The sequence below is a fragment of the Rhineura floridana genome, chromosome 17, assembly GCF_030035675.1.
Source record: "Rhineura floridana isolate rRhiFlo1 chromosome 17, rRhiFlo1.hap2, whole genome shotgun sequence".
NCBI classification, from domain to species: Eukaryota; Metazoa; Chordata; class Lepidosauria; order Squamata; family Rhineuridae; genus Rhineura; species Rhineura floridana.
The window spans coordinates 6,531,512-6,552,456 of record NC_084496.1 but is presented as its reverse complement, the minus strand read 5'-3'; the positions used below and the strand labels follow the sequence as shown (position 1 = coordinate 6,552,456).

The 20,945-nt window shown below is 47.0% G+C and overlaps 1 protein-coding gene across 8 annotated transcripts in view; it reads right to left on the bottom strand.

Annotated features, from left to right (window-relative positions):
* SEPTIN12 (septin 12) overlaps nucleotides 1-20,945 on the bottom strand; it is an 84,745-nt gene that overhangs the window by 25,820 nt on the left and 37,980 nt on the right. For 5 of the 8 annotated variants that reach the window (XM_061599302.1, XM_061599303.1, XM_061599305.1 and 2 more), the window contains one exon: nucleotides 3,750-3,938. In XM_061599302.1, the coding sequence (XP_061455286.1) occupies nucleotides 3,750-3,938 (189 nt within the window). Of the gene's footprint in view, nucleotides 1-3,749; nucleotides 3,939-4,014; nucleotides 4,224-5,449; nucleotides 5,803-20,189; nucleotides 20,327-20,945 lie in introns of those variants that run through there. The other 3 variants (XM_061599309.1, XM_061599308.1, XM_061599310.1) reach the window with 3 other exon arrangements.

Below are 20,945 nucleotides of genomic sequence, written 5' to 3'. Positions count from 1 at the left end.
CTTTGGGAGGAAGGGCAGAGCATCGATCGAATAAACCTCAGTAAATAAAGTGTTAGCTGTTCCGTGATGCTTCCTCAGTGTCATCACATGACTGCCGTCTGGACTCTTGCACTACGGAGCGCACTGTTCTTCAGCCTTGCGTTCCCAGGTGTTCTTGGACTACAGCTCTCATCGTTCCCAGCCGGCTTAGCCACTGGTCTAGGAGTTGTAGTCCAACAATATCTGGGGCCCAAAGTTGAAGAATGCTGATATAGCACAACTAAAGTGGGAGGGGGAAAAAACTAATAAGCCCCGAACATTCGCAGTATAAAAAGTTATTTATCCTCCCACTGGCTTTCCTCCAAACTCTGGCCTTTTCTTTCTGCATCCTTTAAAACATGAGATCAGCTTTACAGCTGCAGGCACTCACTCTGCCTTTTGCCCAGCCGCATCTCCAAGGATGCAGAATTCTGCTGAGCTGACAGATTTCCTGGGAAAGCCTGTTGAATGTGAAGTGACGTGGGCAGAGGAGAAAGAGGGTGACTATCTCCTTGCCTATGCTTTCCTTTGCTGCAGAAACTGCCAGCAAATTAACCTTCCTGTGCTCACCACTCCTGCAGAGCTCCAAGGCTTCCAAGCACAGACATTTGAAGGTTACCTCTAATCTGAAGGGGTGCCTGGTCCAAGTCTGTTTTTATTAGGAATCACTGACCTGGTGCTTAATGGGGTGAGTCTACCCCTGAAGGACCAGGTCCGCAGTCTTGGGGTCATTCTTGACTCCCAGCTGTCCATGGAGGCTCAGATTACAGCAGTGAGCCGGGCAGCCTGGTATCAATTACATCTGATACAGAGGCTGCGACCCTACCTTCCTGTTCATCTGCTCCCCCGAGTGATACATGCCCTGGTCTCCTCTCGCTTAGACTACTGCAATGCACTCTACGTGGGGTTACCCTTGAAAACGGTCTGGAAATTACAGCTGGTACAGAATGCGGTGGCATGCTTAATTAAGCATAGCCGTCGCTGGGATCATATCACCCCAGTGTTATTAGATCTTCACTGGCTACCAGTTGTCTACCAGGCCCAATTCAAGGTGTTGGTGTTGACCTTTAAAACCCTATACGGTTTCGGCCCAGTATATCTGAAAGAACGCCTCCAGAATCACCGATTATGCCGCCTGACGAGATCAGCCTCACAAGACCTTCTCTCGGTCCCACCAGTGAGAACAGCTAGGCTGGTGTGGACCAGAGAGAGGGCCTTCTCGGTTGTGGCCCCCACCCTCTGGAACTCCCTCCCTTTTGATCTCAGACATGCTCCCTCCTTGTCAAGCTTTCGCTGAGCCTTAAAGACCTGGCTATTCAGGTAGGCCTACAAGATTGGGACAGATTAATTGTATGCTATATGAACTGAAGGATGGTTTTTTAGCTTAAATTTGGTTGTGTTGATATATATATGTATTGTTTTTTATTTCTGTTGTACGTCGCCTAGAGTGTCCCTAACCCGGACAGATAGGCGACTGAAAAATAAAATTTATTATTATTATTATATTAAAAAAAACTAAGAAGGGAAGTTCCCCATCAATCGTTAGCAGCAGGCACACAGGTCCCCTGAGCACAGCTTTTCCTGCTATGCTGAGATGCGTTGCATTCTTATTTAAAGGGTAGTATTATTTCTGAATGTGCATCTATACATATTAAATGAACACATGCACATTTCATGCAAATCTGTGTCCTTGTTTTTGGAGATGTGTAACTGGCTGTCCTCACAATCACCACAATATTGTATAGCATCTTGGCCTAATCACCAGGCAAGTGTTCCCTCCCAACTTATCCTCAGGCCTGGGCGTGTATATAATCTTGCGCCCAGGCTATCCAACTTCTGCACTACAAAAAGCTGAATTCTGAGACTCGTGTAAATGGCACATACTTGCATCATTTACTTCTTTTGGATAGCATATTCTGGTTCTGCTAGTTATGGGCAAAGGGGCAAAAGAGCGCTGAAGAACTTTGCCCACCAACGCCTGGAAATCTTATTCAGCATCTCCTTTGGCTTGTGAACCGTCAGCAGGCATTGCATGGGATTTGGGTATGAGGAATGTGCAACTCAACATCCAGAAATTTCACAGAACAGACACGCATTATTTTAGCCCCTATGGCTGCAAAGATGGGCTTCACTGTTGACCAGTTCAGAAATGCATCGGCCACCCTTATCCTACTCTCCATTGTCTCCAGGGCTCTGACCCTTCCCCCAGGGCTTAACTGACACCAATGCTCAGCTCTAGTACAACTGAGGCACAGATGAAAGTTCCCTTGAGGACGTGCAGAGGGCATTCTCTCACCATTACCGACTGCAGAGGTGGGGCATCTCCCGTCGTAGGGGGCCAAATGTAGCCCTCCAAGCTTGTCTATCTAGCCCTCAAGCCTTTTCCCAGGCCACATCCCCTGCCCCAAAGCCATGCCCCTCATCGGTCCTGCTTCACACCCTCCCTGAGTGTTTTTGCCTGGCTGAAATGTGTCCTTGAACTCTGATCATGCCTCTTGCTGTCCTGGATGGAGGGTAGAGAGGGGTGTGTGCACGCGTGTGTACAGACCAGCCTGGTGCAAAATTTGCATTCATTGCTCTGCCTACTTTTGCTTCCGGCTCTGCCCACCACTGGCATGCGGCCCCTAGAACGTTGCACGAAAGGGATTGTGGCCCTCATGCTGAAAAGGGTTTTCTACCCCTAATCTATAGCATGAGGGGGCAACCTTTATTTCTGTCAAGGGCTGCACTCCATTGGGAGGGGCATAATCTTGCCAGGGGCTGCAAATTGGGACATGTGCAGGGCAAGCATCAAAGCTGGATGAGGCCACCCTTTCCTCTTTCTGACACCCCCTTGGCCTTGCTCTCTTTCTCCCTCCCCATTCACTTCATTTCTCCTCCACCACCCCCGAGGGCAAAGATACAGGAGAAATGAATAAAGTTCACACTGAAAGGCAAACTCACCTAATTTTCAGTTCCCAAAACTATACACAAAACAAAACACAGCCATCCCCCAAAAGTCACACTTCTCTGAATTTTGCAGAGAGGTTCTCCAGCCGAGGAACGGGCACAAACATGCAAGGACTAGGGCAATGTGCGCAAACTAAATTAAATAAATAAAAATCAATTTTAAAAATGCAAGCGCTCCTGAAAATAACAGGCAAAAATGTATTACGTTGGGAAAAATTGCTTTGCAAAAATGTGCATAAAAGGGAAAAACCGCTTCCCAAAATGAGTATGTTTTCTGAACCCACCCTATTCTTGTGATTGAAATGTGTTTCCATTCTTTTTAATGTTGTATTTTAGGTTTTGTTAGCAGCCCTGGGACCTATAGGTGAAGGGCGGGCAATAATAATAATAATAATAATAATAACAACAAAAACAACAACAACAACAATAATAATAACAATAATAATAATAATAATAGAAGAAAGACTGAAATGGACAGATTTGGCCATCTCCATTCAAAGGCTGCATGCAATTAAGCCAAGGTCTGTATGCAGTCCATTCTAATCTGCAGAAGACTCCCTGCACACTGGGAACTGAGGGTTAAAAAAACCACAAGATTTCCAGAGCAGAAGATGGCATTTTTAGGCAGAGGGGAGCTCTGTCCTGTTTCTCTAGGAATGAAGCATTGCCTCACCCCACCCCTGTGCCAGGCCCACCCACCTAGCACAGCCAAAGGGTGCCCACTGCATTACCAAGCGTCCTTTGAGCATTCTCGTTTGCCCTACCCCACCCCCGGTGCTCACCTACAACCATGATGTTGAATTCAAAGCCAGTTTTCATGGTCTTGATCCGCATCTGGTCTATCACTGCCTCAATCCCCACGTAGCCAAAGAGCTTCCGGTCCCCGGTGCTGACGGAAGGGCCATCACGGGATAGCTGCTCTCGAGCCGGCTGGTCCTCCATGCTCATCCACTGACGCTCAGGGCTACTCTCTGAAAGAGGAAGAGGGAGAGGAGGAACCTGAACCAGATACTCCAGACGGGATGGGAGTCCCCCTGCTTTACTTACACCCCTGCTGCTGCCTCCCTGTTGCACTGCTGCGATGAAGAAAAAGGTCCATGTATCACTGAACACCAAAGTCAGGACCGTTCAGGCCGTGGTATTCCCAGTCTCTATGTATGGATGTGAGAGTTGGACAGTGAAAAAAGCAGATAAGAGAAAAACCAACTCATTCGAAATGTGGTGTTGGAGGAGAGCTTCGCGCATACCCACAAGGACTGCGAAAAAGACAAATAATTGGGTGTTAGAACAAATTAAACCAGAACTATCACTAGAAGCTAAAATGATGAAACTGAAGTTATCATACTTTGGACACATCATGAGAAGACCTGATTCACTAGAAAAGACCATCATGCTGGGAAAAACAGAAGGGAGTGGAAAAAGAGGAAGGCGAAACAAGAGATGGATTGATTCCATAAAGGAAGCCACAGAGCTGAACTTACAAGATCTGAACAGGGTGGTTCACGACAGATGCTACTGGAGGTCACTGATTCATAGGAACGCCATAAGTCGAAATCGACTTGAAGGCACACACACAACTGTGACTCCCCTCCCCTCTCTTTATTTCCCTGCAACCCCTAAAACTACGGTTCCCAAAGTGTGGTCCGCAGGCTTCATCCAGGCGCTCAGCGGCATGTCTGTCTTACCGATTTTTTATTGTATTTCTCTTGCTTCTTTGACTTCTTATGTTGCATTTTCTTACCGTCGCAGTTTGAATTCTACGGAATGCAAATTGTACCACAAAACAGCAGAACGCAAGAAGGAAAAGCAGCAACAGAAATGCGATTAGAAACCACGACGCATCTAACCCAGTGCATTACAATGGCTACAACAGAAAAATAGAAAAACCCTTAAGCGGTCTGCAAAGCACATCAGTCTTTTTGAAGTCGTTCGTGGGCGGCGGTGGAGGGGGAGAAGTTTGGGAACCACTGCCCTAAAAGAAGCTGTGGTATAGAACCCAATCCTGAGCCCAGCCTCTCTATTCTTTGACTGTTCACATATGGAACTCGCTGCCACAAGATGCAGTGATGGGGACCTCTCTCTTAATTAGTTGACTATGTATTTATTTTTATTTTTATAAAAGTACTTATATACTGCCAATTGATACAAACTAACATGATGGTCTACAGCAACATATTCAATAAAATATAAAGCACCATAAAAACAGTACGGAATGATGAAAATGATCAAAAAAATGTCAACAGTTGCATTGGTCTATCTGCATTAAAAGGTCTTCAAGAGATGCCTGGAAGTCAAAAGTGAGATGCCTGCCAATTCTCTGCAGGAAGAATGTGCCATGGCATGGAAACAGCAACACTAAATGCCTGACTTTGAGTGGTGGCTGGCCAGGCCGCTGCAACGCAGGGACAACTAACAGCGCTCCTCCAGATGATCACAATGAAAGAAGCTGGGATACGGCGGCAGTGCTGCTGTGGCGACCCACCTTAGATACGTCTGCAGCCCAGTAGCGGATCCCGGCTCCTGACCCAGCAGTCGAAGAGCAATGGCCCACTGCGACTGGTGGTGGCTCCTCAGAGCTTCAGGCAGGGAGGGTCTCCCAGCCCTAACTGGAAATGCTGCGGAATGCAACTGGGACCATCTGCATGCAAAGCTGTTGCTCTGCCCCTGACCTACGGCCCTTTGTTATACTGAGTGAGACCACTGGTCCATCTAGCTTAGTATTGCCTACACTGACTGGCAGCAGCTGTCCAGGGTTACAGGCAAGGGCCCCCTCCCAGTCCTACCCGGAGGTGCCAGGGATTTAACCTGGGACTTTCTGCATGCAAAGCTGGCCTACGGCCCTCCCCCTGAAATCACCCTCACTGGGAAAGTAGCAAAAAGGAGAAGTCAATGGAGATACGCAGCTTGCTAACTTCCCTGGCAACGCCTCCGACAGCGCCCAGGGTGGGAAGAGAAACTCAGCAAACAGATCTGAATATGTAGCCGAGGGGGGGGGCGGGGAGGATCTCAAATGGGCTGCGCTGGGAGCTGAGGAGCCGGAAATGAGCCCAGAAGTTTGGAAGCTCTGCTGAGGCACAGTAAGGCGAGATGCTCCCCTGCAGGATCAGAGAGATCTCAGGACAAGCAGGCCTACCAGAAAGATCCTGCATCCAGGGGAGGGTCTAATTCCAATCTGCACACATAAGGCTGCAGACGTCAGCGGAGGCTGGTGGCTCCATGTCAGCAGGGCAGTGGAGTCTGCTCTGGGTGTTAGCCTGAACTGTCCAGGCGCTGTCCCAGGTGCTTCAGCCGCCACTGACAGAACTATACATAGTAAGGAAGTCAAGCTAGACCGGCGGTGGAGAACCTAAGGCCCAGGGACCTAATGTGGCCCTTCAGGGCTCTCCAACCGGCCCTGATTTAATGCACCCATTGGCTTTCTTGGCAACACAGTCTCTCCCTTGAACAAGGAGAGACTGGAATGAAATTTGGGATGCAAGTTCAGGACCCAGTTGTATATAACAATAATAGAATAATAAAATTTTATTTATGAGTCGCCTATCTGGCCGAATTAACAGCCACTCTAGGCGACATACATCAATACAATAAAATACAATATATTTCAACTTTGTGTTTTTAAAAACACTGATATGTGACATTTCCTTTGAGCATTGCAATATCACAAGAAAAACCTAATTTAAGAGAGCCAGTGTGGTGCAGTGGTTAGAGTGTCGGACCGGGACTTGGAAGATCAGGGTTCAAATCCTTGCTCAGCCATGAAGCTCCCTGGGTGACCTCGGGCCAGTCACTGTCTCTCAGCCTAACCTACCTCATAGGGTTGTTGTGGGGATGAAATCAGGAGGGAGAGAGCCATGTTTGTAAGCTGCCTTGAGCTCCTTGGAGGAAAGGCGAACTATTATTATTATTATTATTATTAATGTTGTTTATTTCTATGCTGCCTTTTGACCAAAAGGCTCTCAAGGTGGCTTACAAAAAATAAACACAAATATAGAAATACATATCAATAAAAACAGTACAATCTACAAAAATTAAATAACAAAATAACCTTATTAAAAAGCAACTATAACAACTTCCAATGACAATACAGTAACAAATGACACTTTCCTAACACTTTCCTAATACATTCCTAACAATTAGACAATGTCTATTAGTTCTTACATCAATATGTTGACATCAAAACATGACATCACTGACGGCCCAAAGCACGTGTACTGAGGGTGCACTTTGCATGCAGAAGGTCCCAGGTTCAGTCTTAGGCACTTCTAGTTGAAGAGGTAACATGTGTGGACAAAAACTCCAGCAGGCATTGCACATGCAATGTTCTGGTCAGGACACACACACATACACACGCAAAGGGCCAGTGCCAGGCCTGCCGGTGGCCCTTGGGCACCAGCCTGTGCTGGACCCTGGCATGCACACACACGTGCACACAAGCCCCACCTACCCGTCTCTCCTGTCTTTTGCGGCTGTGTGTGCATGCAAAGAGCTGCCATTAACCGAGATGGTGGCCGAGGATTCCCTAAGGGGCTGAAGCCTCTGCTGCCATCTTGGTTGATGGCACGCATGGTGCTATGCACGCACATCCCTGCCACCAACCAAGATGGCAGCAGGGGCATCAGCACCTTAGGGAAGCCTCAGTCGCCATCTTGGTTAATGGCAGCCCTGCGCGCACAGCCACAAAAGACAGGTAGGTGGAGCCAGCAAATGGGCAGGCACCTTGCAAACCCCCTCCCTGCGATTCGTGGCGATCCCTGAGGTCGTGGAAGGGCAGTGCTACTCCTCCCCCACCCTATCGAGGGGCCCCTTAGATGCCCCTGTGGCCCCAGGGGCCTTGGCCAGGGCCCATCCTGGCTGCCCTTTGGTGCTGGCTCTGCACACGCACACACACGCGCACGCACACACACACACAAGTACTGCTGCTGCAATGGAACATTTGTTTGAGTGGGCAGAAAGCAAGCGCCAGGCAGATCAGATGTAGTCCCAATCAGGACTGGGGCCTGCAATTTGCATTTGGGGGAAAAACTACCACTGAAGTGAATGGGAGTGGGTTTTTTCCTATGCAAACTGCAGGCGCAAGGCCCCTGTTCCCACACAGCCAGTCTGGGATCATAGTGGGAGGCAAAGAGCTAAAGTCTCCTAAGCCTTTGCTAGGGTCCTAATCTGAACTAGCCCCCCCCCCCAATGATTTGAGCATTTTGCACTCAGAGACAAGCTGCAAAGTAAAGATCACGTATAGTTTAGCAGCGAAGCAGCCTGAGGCCTTCTTGCAATATACTCACGCTTACTAGATATGCAACCTTGCAACCATTATTGGGGGGGGGGGAGAGACATAGCGGAAAAGAGGCATTTGTCGTGCAAATGAGAATTCTTGACCAATCTAGGCTTGACGTTTGCATAACAAACCTGATTATACACTTGCATTTTATGTTCAGGAGCAACCTGTGGAGGGGAAAACCTCTGCTAGTTAACTCTCTCCCCTTTAACCTCGCTGAAAAATCTACTTGCCCACCTACACTGTTTTCAGAAGACGACTTCCAACCTCCAGATCTTGTTGCCTCCTCCTGCCCTGGCACACAGCACCACAGAAGTGGTACACCTCTGGGTTCCAGTTGCTGGGAATCTCAAGCGCAGGGAGTGCTCTTGCACTGAGTTCCTGCTTGTGGGCTTCCCATGGGCATCTGGTTGGCTAGTGCGAGAAACAGACTAGATGGGCCCTTGGCCTGATCCAACCGCGCTCTGCTTAAGTTCTGACTAGGTCCAGGCTGCAAACACACATTTTCTTCTAGAGTCAATGGAGAATGAATACTTTATTTTCCTGTGCTGTCCACACTAGGAATGGGTGAAAATTTCAATTCACATTTCAAGCCGAATCTATCAAATTTGCACTTTCCCAAACAATACGAGAACCAAAACTCACAGCCATCTTTCAAAATCTGCATGTATTTGAATTTTGCAGCGCAGTTCGCCAACTAAGCAATTCTTAACAAAATGCATATGTGAGGTGAAAGTGTGCATAAAAAGGAAAATACTTGTGAAGATAACATACAAAAATGCTGCATTGTATGAAGAGAAAGTGCTTGCAAAAAAGGTGTGCTTTAGCGAAAGCTGCCTACAAAAGTATGTTCTCACACTAAATATCACAATGCTGAAAAGTCCCGGTCCCCACCCATCCCCGCGCTTGCTCTGCATGTCTCAAGCAGGGTGTGTCTTAAGAAAACTCACCATAACAATTTCCCTTTTTTTAAAAAAAAAAAAAGAAGTTTTAACTGAGCTTAATCTTGCAACAGATCTCGCTGTACTTATTACAGAATACCTACAACTCAAACATATTGAGCAACGCTGGGCAGGCGGTTAAAAGTTGGGAAGGGCCAGAACACAGTAGCAGAGAACACAGGTTTTGCATGCAGAAGGTCCCTGGTTCAAAATCCAGGCATCTCCCGTTCAAAGGATCATATAATTCAAAAGATCAACGGTGCCCTTAACATCTTTCTCTGGTGCCAACAAAGCCTCTGACACCCCACTCACTGCCCTCTTGGTCATGAGGTAGTGAAGGCAGTCACTTTTTTCTCCCTTGGAGAGTACATAGAGCTGAAGGAGGAAGTTGGAAGAGTGACATTCTTTCCCATTTCATCTTTCAACTCTATGTACTTTTTATAGCTCAGATTGATTCTACTGGATCCTACTTTTACCCAAACCCCTTTAAAAAGTGAAGTATGTGCCTTGGTAAATGCAAATAAACCTCTCTCTCTCTCTCTCTCTCTCTCAGGAGTGGGGGTGGTGGAGAAATGATCAGAGGGGTGGTGCTCATGACACTCATTCAAAAACCCAAATGTGCTCTTGGAGGTCGCTGATTCATAGGGTCGCCATAAGTCACACTCGACTTGGAGGCACATAACAACAACAACATCAGTACATGCAAATAAATCTTGTTCTTAGGCTGCGTACACACCATATGTTTAAAGCACATTGAAAGCACATTCTACCCCTCCATTCCACCCCTCCCACAAAGCATCCCGGGAACTGTAGTTTGTTAAGATTGCTTGGAATTGCAGCTCTGTGAGGAGTAAACTAGAGGCCCATGATTCTTTGGGGGAAAGCCATATGTTTTAAATGTGCTTAATGTATGGTATGTACGCAGTCTTAATCTTCATCATCCGCGGGCAGGCTTCCTGATGAGATATTTAGCCTTACGTATAATTTGGCCTTAACTTCTGGAAACTCACTGAAACCCCCAAAACTGCCATTATGGATTATATGAGCACATACTAACAACATCACAAAAATTCCCCCCAAAAAAATAAAAAAGAAAAGAGAAAAAGGAGGCAGCTGTTCAGAATCAGAAAAATCAGGGTTACCCCCAGTCAACTGGAACAATTGCAACATATGCTATTATTCCTCAAAGGCTTGCTGTTATTCCTTATAGTCTCCCTACGGAGATACAAACAGGCTGAATCAACAAGGCTCCCTCTTGCCAAGTTTTGGCATGGCTGGCCGAAGTCTGCATCACACACGCCATTCCCTCGGCCCTCATGGCCGGTTTCCACAGCAGCAGACGACCCGGGCCGAGTCTAGTCAGTCTGGTGTATGGAGCAAGAGGAAAAACACGTGGAGAAGAATGAAAACACAGACAGAGAGAGAGAGTACGACTCCGTAGCCAAACAGAGATGGCAGGGAGCCCTCAAGCTGTCAGCCCCTTGAAGCGTTTCCACAAACAACGGCCACATCCAGAGGCAAAGGGACCTTCACACCAATGGCAGCTGGTGCGTGACAAGGGGGAGACAGCTTGCCGAAGCGCAGTCATCTCAAAGAAAAGAGCTCAGATTTTTTTGACGGTCTCTGGCCAGAAAGTTTGTACCCCTTAATCCCGGACACGTGTGGTGGCTGCTTGTGATCACTTTGTGGTAAGGGAAAGAAATCCTGTACACACCAAAGGGTTCCTGCAACATTTCTCAAACCCCCGTGCACTAGAAGAGGCAGTCTGTTAGTCCCAGGGAAAGATCTAAAACATGGACAGGGAACCTGTGGCCCTCCAGATGTTGCTGGACTACATTTCCCATCATCCTTGAACATCAATCATGTAGGTTTGGGCCATTGAAAGCGGGAGTCCAATGACATTTGGAGGGCACAGGTTCCCCATCATGGGTATAAAGGCACATGGGACCACCACCTTCTGGAAGCTAAGTTGGTCTGGGTCTGGTCAGGGCCTGGATGGGTGACCTTCTGGTAGGGATGGAAGGGACATTCACATCTCATTTCTCTGTTTCTCGTTTTCCCAGCCTTTATTCCAGTTCTCCACATTTCTGTAGCAATTTGCAATTTTTTAAAAAAGTCCTCATGAAAATTTTAAGCATTTTGGTGCAAATTTCTCCCAACACTTACGTTTTTGCAGGCGGTTTTCCCTGATGTACACATTTTTTTTGCAAGCAGTTTCTCCTAATATAGTGCATAGTATGTTATTTTCACGAATATATTCATTTTTATGCACGCATTTAGCTAATACATGCATTTTTGTAAGCATTTCGTTGGAGAGCTGCATTGCTAAATTCAGGTAAGGGTGATTTATTTATTTATCCAAGGCATTAATATATTGCTCTTCTAGAATTTTGAATGATGGGCCGTGTTTCAGTTCTCATGTTGTTTTGGAAAGTGTGAATTTGACAGATGCGTGTATTTCTCTCCCATCCCTTCATCTGGGAACCGCATGCACGCCACCGAGGGTTCCATGATGAAAGAAAGGCGGGATTATAAATGTAATACAACGATAATAGCAAAATGATAATAGCATTTGCCCAGCCAGAGTTGGCAAGAGAATGTTGAATTAGGCGAGAGGTGGGAAAACATGTATTAGCTCGAGGGCCACATTCTATCACGTGCAACCTTCTGGGGCCCACCTAACAGTGGCCAAAGGCAAATGTGGGCCGGGCAATAGATGTGACTCTTACCTTTGGACAACAGGATACATTCCAGCCATGCAAAAGTCAGAGATTTCTGCACCCATCTGCACCCACATACATCTCTTCATCTTCCATCCAGACAAGCGGAAGGCATTTCCGCAAAAGCACTCAAGGAGGGCACAGATCAGGGCCGGTGAGGGGGTGTAGCCTGGGGAGGGTTCTGAGGGCCAGTTGCACGGGCCACTTGGTTCTTTGGAGCTGAGGTGCCCCACTTTTGGATCAGATGGACCTTTGGTTTGAAACAACGGCTCATCTTGCGTTCCACACACAACCGGGGCTGACCTGCTCAGCTCCACTTTCTCAGGGAAATCCAAATAACCATTCTCCAGCAACAGCGGCCACAAGCCCAGAAATGAAACAGGGATGTACTCCACAGAAAGAGAACCTGTTGCACCCGTAGGAGTTGGGTGTGCTGTTGTTGCTTTTATAGTATTGTTTCTGGTGGTTTGTTTTTTTTAAAACCTTAAACTGCTTAACATTAAAAAAAAAAACTAAATAAATCTAAGCGCCGTACAATATGCAATAGAAAGAAAACATAAAACCATCAAGCACATCAAAGAAACAAGCAATAAAATGCAGCAGCGGAAATATAAAGCCGTCAACGTTTCCCTTTGGGCTGATCTAGCCGGTGTGTTTAGACTAGCAATCGGCATGTGGATTTGCAGATTCACATCTGGCTTGCAGGTGTCTGGTGTGTTAGCATGCCGATCATCTGCAACAGCATTCTAAATAGCCAGGGAAGGTGGACACCTGGAAGTGCTTATGGTAGGGGGTCTGCAACCAGCGGCCTGGGAACTGAATCAGGCTGTTTGAAGGGTACAGCCTGGCTTTTCAAACCTACTTGAGTTTTTGCACCTGTGTGTTAAGGCCAGAGAGATATACACAGAGGAGAGAGCATGCTCAGATGGGGAAATTCTCTCTTCTATTTGCTCATGTGCAACTACTTCCCTTCCCTTCGCAGATTCTCCACCCACCTATTCCCACTGGGAGGACACAGGAGGTGTTAGGGCCAATCCATATGTTCTCAGAACAGCATAGATGATGCTTAGCTTACTGTTCCAGTAACGTATGGGTGAAGGACTGCGCAGGAGGAGAAATTCAGTTCAGTTCCCATTAAACTACGTAGTTTGCACTTTGTGAAAAATAATATGCAAACCAAAAACACAGCCATTTGTTGAAATTCACACTTTTCTGAATTTTGCAGTGCACTCTCCAGCCAAGGAAAGCGCACAAAAATGAATATATTGGGGGAAAGCTAGATGGAATAATGGTCTCAGTATAAGACAACATTCTTATGTAGGGATGGGCGAATCCGTCAATTGTGTTTCTCTCCATTTCTTATTTTTTTAGTCTTAAATTCAATCCTCCACATTAGTTTGGGTTTTTTAAAAAGTCCTAATGAAAATTCATCAGCTTTTTTGTGCGGATTTCTGCTCATATACATATTTTTGGACACACTTTTGCCTATAATACACATTTTTTGCAAAAGCAATTTCCCCTAATATAATGCATTTTTGTATGTTAATTTCACTAGTATAGGCATTTTTACACACACTTAACCCAGAATATGAGTTTTTGTACACGTTACGCGGCTGCAGAAATGCAATGCAAAATCCAGACGGGTGCGAATTTCAAAGGACGGCTACGTTTCAGTTCACGTATTGGGCAGCTTCACATTTCGGCGCAAACTAAATGTCTCCCCATTCTCTAACCTTATGTTCCTAATAAATGTGTCTCAAGAGTGACGCACCTACACAGCGCTGACAGACGGGCCTGGTGCCAGGCATGCTGGGGCCCTGGGGCTCCAGCCTGCCCTGGGCCCTGGCACCCACATGCACGCATGCCCCACCTACCTACCTACCTACCTACCGAGTGGGTGGGGCGGACGGGATGGTGGGTGACACTGAGCAGGCCGGGGGGGGGGAATGTTGGATGGGGGAATGAGCGGGTGGGGGAGGGCGAGCAAGCGAGAGGGCGAGCGGGCAGGGAGAGGGCGAGCGGGCAGGGAGAGAGACTGGGATACATGGGGCAGGCAGCTCCCTCCCTGCAATCCACGGCAGGGGAGAGCTACTCCCCCACCCTAATGAGGGCCCCTTCAGGGGCCCCTGTGGGTTGCAGGGTCCTTGGCCAGGGCCCCACCTGGCTGCCCTTTGGTGCTGACCCTGCTTTGCCTCAGATGCCACCTCATGTCTCCCTCAGGTAAGGACAGAGCCTGCCTTCACCTTGTCGGCTGCTCAGTAATGGCAGCTCTATGGAACGTCCCTCCTGGTGCCTCGCTGGCTGCATCACCACCCCAAAAGGCAGAATAGCTGTTATCTGGCACTCTGACTCCCAAACTGTGTCACCAGCACAGTATCAGTGCACCCACCTGTGCTCTAAAGAGCAGGTCCAGCTCTCGATTCAGGAGGGATGGAGTTGGGAGCTAGAGATACCTGGGATGGTTCAAGGGTTGCTGTGGCAACCCTGGAATTCTCTGCACAGGAGTACCAAGGATGCCAACTGCCTCGGGAACTCCTAACTGATGGAGAAGAGGCTGCTCTGTCTCAGGACTGCAGTCTTTAACCGCAGCTTTGACCTACGCTTCTCCTGTTATATATGACTTAAAACCGTAATACCACGAAGGATGGGATCCGTTGGCCAATGCTGGTTCGAAAGCATCCCATCGATGTAACAGGCAGGTATCAATTCGAGTTCATTCTTTGCCTGTGAGCTATTACTTTTACCAATCCATTTTTCCCCCTCACAAAAAATTATTCTCGGAAATATCCACATTTTGAAAAGAAATATTGATAAATGGAAGGAAATGTTGATAAAATTATCAAGGTCGCTACTTTAGAGGCGGACTTCCCCCCCAAAAAACCCATTTTCGAAAATAGCTGTGGAGATTCGCTACATAAAAATCCGATCCGCAACTATAGAGAATTAAGCAAGTTAATGGACAATTCAGTACCAAATCCAAACTGGGAGGAATTCTAGCACATCCCTAAACCACCGCCAAGGTGAATGCTTTGCATGTGGAAGGCCGCAGGCTCAGTCCCCAGCATCTCCAAGTAGGGCCAGAAGAGATTCTTGCCTTAAGCCCTGGGGAGCCACTGCTAGTCAGTGTAGGCAGTACTGAGCTTCATGGACCAATGGTCTGACTGAGTATAAAGCAGATTCCTATGTTGCTATGGCTGGGGAGACCTGGGTCCAAATCTCCACTCAGCCACGAAACTCAATGGGTGAACTTGAACCAGCTGATATCTCCCAGCCTATCCTACTTCACAGGGTTGTTATGAGGATAAAAGGGGGGGAGAGAGACAGAACTCGACCTCTTTGGAGAAAAAGTGTAATAAAAACATAAGAAATAAATATCACACCCTTGTGCTCCATGCCGATTAGGTTTCAATTGCCACGGATGATGATGTTAATGTGCGTGGTACTTTACAGAGTCCAAGAGGACAGGCCTCTGCCCCGATGCACTTACAGTCTCAAACCTGACAAAGGAAGGGGAAGGAAGCAGAGACAACAGTCAAGAGGGAAGCAACACCCAACGTCTTCAATTACGGCTTAGGGTTGATGACAGGCTAAGTCACTGCAGGGCGTGAGAACAGGGTGCGCACGCCAAAAGCTTCACAGAAAGGCGGAGGGTCTTGCAGAGGGTTCTGGAGCAAGTGGAGGCGGCATCACACAGGTGGTCTGGGAGGCAGTGCCAGGCATATGAGGCCTCCCTGCTGCAGCCGAACATTTGTGCGGAATGAGCAGGAGTCGACCAAACCACACAACCAGGATGGGACCCAAGATCATTAGGCCAGAGGCCCATCTAGTCTGGCATCCTGTTTTCGCAGTGGGCAACCAGATGCCTGCGGGAAGCCGGGAAGCGACCTGAGCGCCACAGTACTCTTGCTTAACAAAAGATGTCAAGGTAGGGATGGGAAAGTTGTGGCCCTCCAGATTTTGTTTTGGTTTTGGGTATGGGAGGAGCATCCAAATCCATACCAACCCCCCCATAACATTAAAAAAAAAATCCCTGCATTAAGAGACCTAGTCTGGAATCCATTCTCCCTTGACATGCTAGTTTTGGGTATGCAGGATATGTTGCAGAATGTTTGTTTTCTTCTTTCTGTATTACATTTAAATCCCACCCTTCCTCCCAGTAGGAGCCCAGGGCGGCAAACAAAAGCACTAAAAACACTCTAAAACGCCATAAAAACAGACTTTGAAATATATTAAAACAAAACATCTTTAAAACACGTTAAAACAAAACATCATTAAAAGCATATTTTTTAAAAAAAAATCTGAAAGAGCAATTCCAACACAGACGCAGACCGTTGAATTTCAGAGTTGGGCTGAGTACACACCATACATTTAAAGCACATTCCTCTCCCCAAGAATGCTGGGAACTATAGTTGATCTGTCACAGAGCTACAAATCTCAGCATCCTGAACAGACTACATTTCCCAGGATTCTTTGTGAGGGGGAGCAATGTGCTTCAGAGATTGGGCTGCAGGGCTAGCTCCTTGGCCACCAGTAATCTCAGAGCAAGTGGCTTTTCCTAGATTTTCTTTCCCCGACGGTTCAAGAAGAAGAGCATCCTGCCACTTTATCACACCCACTTGCAAAAGCAAAACAGAAATTATAAAAGCACGCAGGTCAACAAATTTAGAAAACAACTTCATTATATGAAATGGGGACAGAGGAGAAATTCGATTCAGTTTGCATTTAAAGCCAAATCTATAAAATTTGTACTTTCCGAAACAATATGAGAAGTGACACAGCCATCCTTTGTGTTACTTCTCATCTACTCTTGCCATATAGACTAGTTGTGTAATAGGATTGTTACAATGTGTTCTGTTATATTTATAGTGTTGGGATGGTTTTCGTGTTGCCGTTAGATTTGCCATTTGTTACTTCTTCTGTTATTGTTGTGTTATTTCACTTGAAATTGTTTTTGCCATTGTTTGACTTGCTGTAAGCTATTTCATATGCAGTGTGCTTTTGTTTTCCTTTTTGTACGTCACTTTGAGTCCTATTCTTAGGGGGGGAAAGGAACTTACAAATGCTACTAATAAATAATGATAAATAAATAAATCCTTTGAAATTTGGACTTATCCAAATCTTGGGATGCAGTTTTCCAACCTACAAAAATACATAGATTAGGAAACAGGCTGCACAAAAATGAATATTCATGAACATAACATACAAAAATGCACTATATTGGGGCAATTGCCTGCAAAAATGTGTACATCGGTCAAGACAATACAAAACCATGCTTATTAGGAAAAATTCAGGCCAAAATGCTGAAGAATTTTCATGAGGATTTTTTAAAATGGACAGATCCTTCCATCTCTATATACAAGGCACCACTTTAAATGTCAACTGAAGACCTGTGACTGCCTGCCCAGCAGGACCAACGGAGAGAGCCAGAGGAGATGGAGAAAATCACTGACAGCTGCAAGGAAGGGCTTTCGCTTTTTCAGAAGATGTACACACCCACCCTGTCCTTGCAATGCCTATACACACTGATCGAGGATGTGGGTTGCTCTGTAGTTTTAGAAAGGATTGCTGGGGTGGGTGGGTGGAAGGATGCCCAGGGATGCACAGTGGCCTCCGCTGGAGCATTTGCACCCTGGAGACAGGATACACCCCAAATAACCCTCTAGTGGGGCCTGCGCATCACAGCACAAGCTGCGTCCCTGTTTCTGGTCCCCAAGGGTGCTGAAGACGACCTGCTAAGTGGCTCTTGTGGCTTCACAGATCCCATAATGGCCATGCCATCTCTCTCTCTCTCTCTTTCTCTCTCACACAGACACACACCCCTCACAGTGTGAAGACCAATTTTGCTCCCCAGAGCGCAAAGCTGCTGCCAGACCTTGGAGACAAAGAGGAAGCCGGCATTGGTCCTCCCCTTTCTTGAGTTCTTTGTCTGCCAGAGCGAAGACCTCCCGCCCTTCACAGGGGACCCTCCAAAACACATCCATTGCTCAGGTCCTACCTCTGCTTTCAGCCCAAGAGGTGACTATGGGGACTCCAGCGAAGGGTCCCCCCCTGTCTCCCCAATGCCATGAGCAGCGTGGCCGGGATCCGCACCTTGCTCCTCTTTCGGCTTCAGGTCTCAACCATCCTCATATTTGTCAGTGCTAGAGCAGTCTCCTCCCCACTGTCGGTTCCCCTATTGGGATCAAACAGGAGCGGGAGCCAGGCTGCCTCAAACGCATGACCAGAATGGTAATCATCCTCCTTGCCCCACCTCCCTCCCTCCCTCCCCTTTCCTGGGATCCCCCCTTCTCACTCTCCTCCCAGAATAGCAAGCCCTTTCAAGAAGGCTGCCTAGCTGCACAGGCATGGTCAGTGCACCCCAAGCCAGCTACCCATTTGCATTTTGCACGGAAAAAAAGGGAAACAACATCAACCCAGATGACAATGATGATCATTATTTTGTTGTTGGCTCACTTTTAGGAGGAAAACAAAGCCAAGTAGGGATGGGCCAATATGTCAATGTTTTCTCCGTTTCTCATTTTTCCAGCCTTGAGTTCAGTTCTACACATTCCCGCGTCCGTCCGTATTTTTTATTCATCAGGATTTTAGGCTAAATGCATACTAACAGACACATTTCTTATGCAGCTTTTGCCTAGTATACACATTCTTGTAAAGCAATTCCCCCAACATCATGCATGTGTGTTATTTTCACCGATGCATGCGTTGATATCCACACTTTACCCTAATTATGCATTTTCAGATACATCGCTTGCCCAGAGCACTGCACTGCAAAATTCAGAGATGTGTGAACTTCAAAGGATGGCCGTGTTTCAATTCACCTACTATTTCGGAAAATGCAAATCTGGGAAGTTTGCATGTAAATACAAACTGAATTGAATTCTCCCCCATTCCTATCCACAAGCATCATGGGGGGAAACATCAAGGTCTGTGTTGCAAAGCGCGTCGTGGTTCTCTTTTTAAAAATCAAAATACCTCTTCCCCACTATGTACCAAATTATTTCCTCAGTAGCGCTTTGTCTGCACTGAATAAGCTGGTGCTAAAGTTACGTTTTATTAACAAAACAACCCCACATACATACACAAGTCAGCCCTGGGGGGGAAAAAGATGAAAGCAGAACACGGAAAACATCAGACTCTAACCGTTCAGCAATGATGTTATAAAGATTCTCTGCAAGCAGACAAAGGATGTCAATTCCAGAGAAAAAATACAGCATGGAAAGGACCATGCCCTTCAGCCCCTCACCACAATAGGTTCCCCCAACTTTAGCACTCCTAAGAACATGAGGAGAGCCCAGCCAGATCAGGCCAGTGGCCCATCTAGTCCGGCACCCTGTTCTGACAGTGGCCAACCAGATGCCTTTATCGGAACCCCACAAGCCAGACATGAGCTCAAAAGCCCCCATTTGAGATTCCTAGCAACTTGTATCCAGAGGCATGCTATCTCCGACAGCGGAGGCAGACATAGCTATCGTGGCTAGTAGCCATTTATTATTATTATTATTATTATTATTATTATTATTATTATTTACCCATCCAGGTCCCAGGGCAGGTTACAACAATTTGAAAACACATAATTAAAACAGCTGAAAAGAACCTAAACCAGGGTGGGTCCTACAAATATACATCTCAGGTGTGGAAGGTCAGGGTAAAGAGGTGCGTCTTCTGCATTCACCAAAAGTTGTACAATGAAGTTGCCGGATGCACCTCGGTGGGGAGGGCGCTCCACAGCTGAGGGGCTGCCACAGAATAGGCCCCCTCCTGCCCCCCCCGAACTTCTGAGGGTGACAGAAGCTGATCTCAACACTCAACAGGGTCTGCAGGGAAGGAGGAGGTCTCTCAGATATTTAGAACCTCAGTCGTTGACAAATCTTGAACGGTTTCTTTCGTTACTCACAGCTGAGAGCCTGGAAGATCCACAGGACCGTGTCAGGCTTGGATGTGGAGTATTTCAGAGCAGAAGCAGTCTTATATTGGGAGGAGGGTAGAGCCAACCTCTGCTTCTTCAGCTCACTGGTTCTATGCCAATTAGCAAGGATAGCAAAATAGAAATCTCACATTTTTTTCCCTGCACATCCCGGCCTCCGTTCCTAGCCCCCCCCCCCCCGCCAGGTGTCTATTTTACATTGTAAGCACTTTGGGGCAGGGACCTGCTGTACCTGCTCTTTGTAAAAAGCCATGTACATTGATGGTGTAGTAGTAGTAGTAGTAATAATAATAATAATAATAATAATGTTCCTCCTTCCTTCTGAGGAGGTGACAGACATACCACCGAAGCATTCTGGCAGTTACCTCTCCTGGAAATCTCTGGAGCTGGCACTTCAAAGTGAGCCTGGAGATGTCCAGAGGGGGGAAAACACACAGGCTTGTTTTTCATGCGCTGTGTCCTGGGCCCAGAAAGGGGCCCGGTGCAAGTGACTTGGCACTTCCTGCTTTGTGGTTACTTCTTCCGACTGCAAATGCCGAGCTGTATGTTGCTAGGAAAACACGAGACCAGGGTGAGACCAGTTGGTTGGTTGGTGGGTGGGTGGGTGAGGGATGGAGGATAAGGCTTATCATATAGGATAAGGCTATCAATGGTCACTAGCCATAATGGCTATGTTCCACCTCCACTGTCAGAGACAGTCTGCCTGGGAATTCCAGCTGTTGGGAATCACAAGCGGGGAGACACTGCTGTTGCGCTCAGGTCCTATTTTTGGGATTCCCATTGGGGCGTCTTGTTAGCCAATGTGAGAACAGGATGCTGGACTAGACGGGCTTTTGTTCTGATCCAGCAGGGCATTTCTTATGCCAAGAACGGACCCTGCTGGTCTCCTGCAGTTTTTGGTTGAAAGCAGGTCCCAGGTTAGAAAAGGTTGAAGACATTCATTCATTCATTTCCCGCCCTTCCTTCCAGTAGGAGCGGCAAACAAAAAACACTAAAAACACCCTAAAACATAAAAAAAACAGGCTTTAAAATATATTAAAAACAAAACCACTTTAAAAACATGTTAAAACAAAACATCTTTAACAGTAGCGTAACGGCAAATTCAGAAGTTCAGGGTCCCT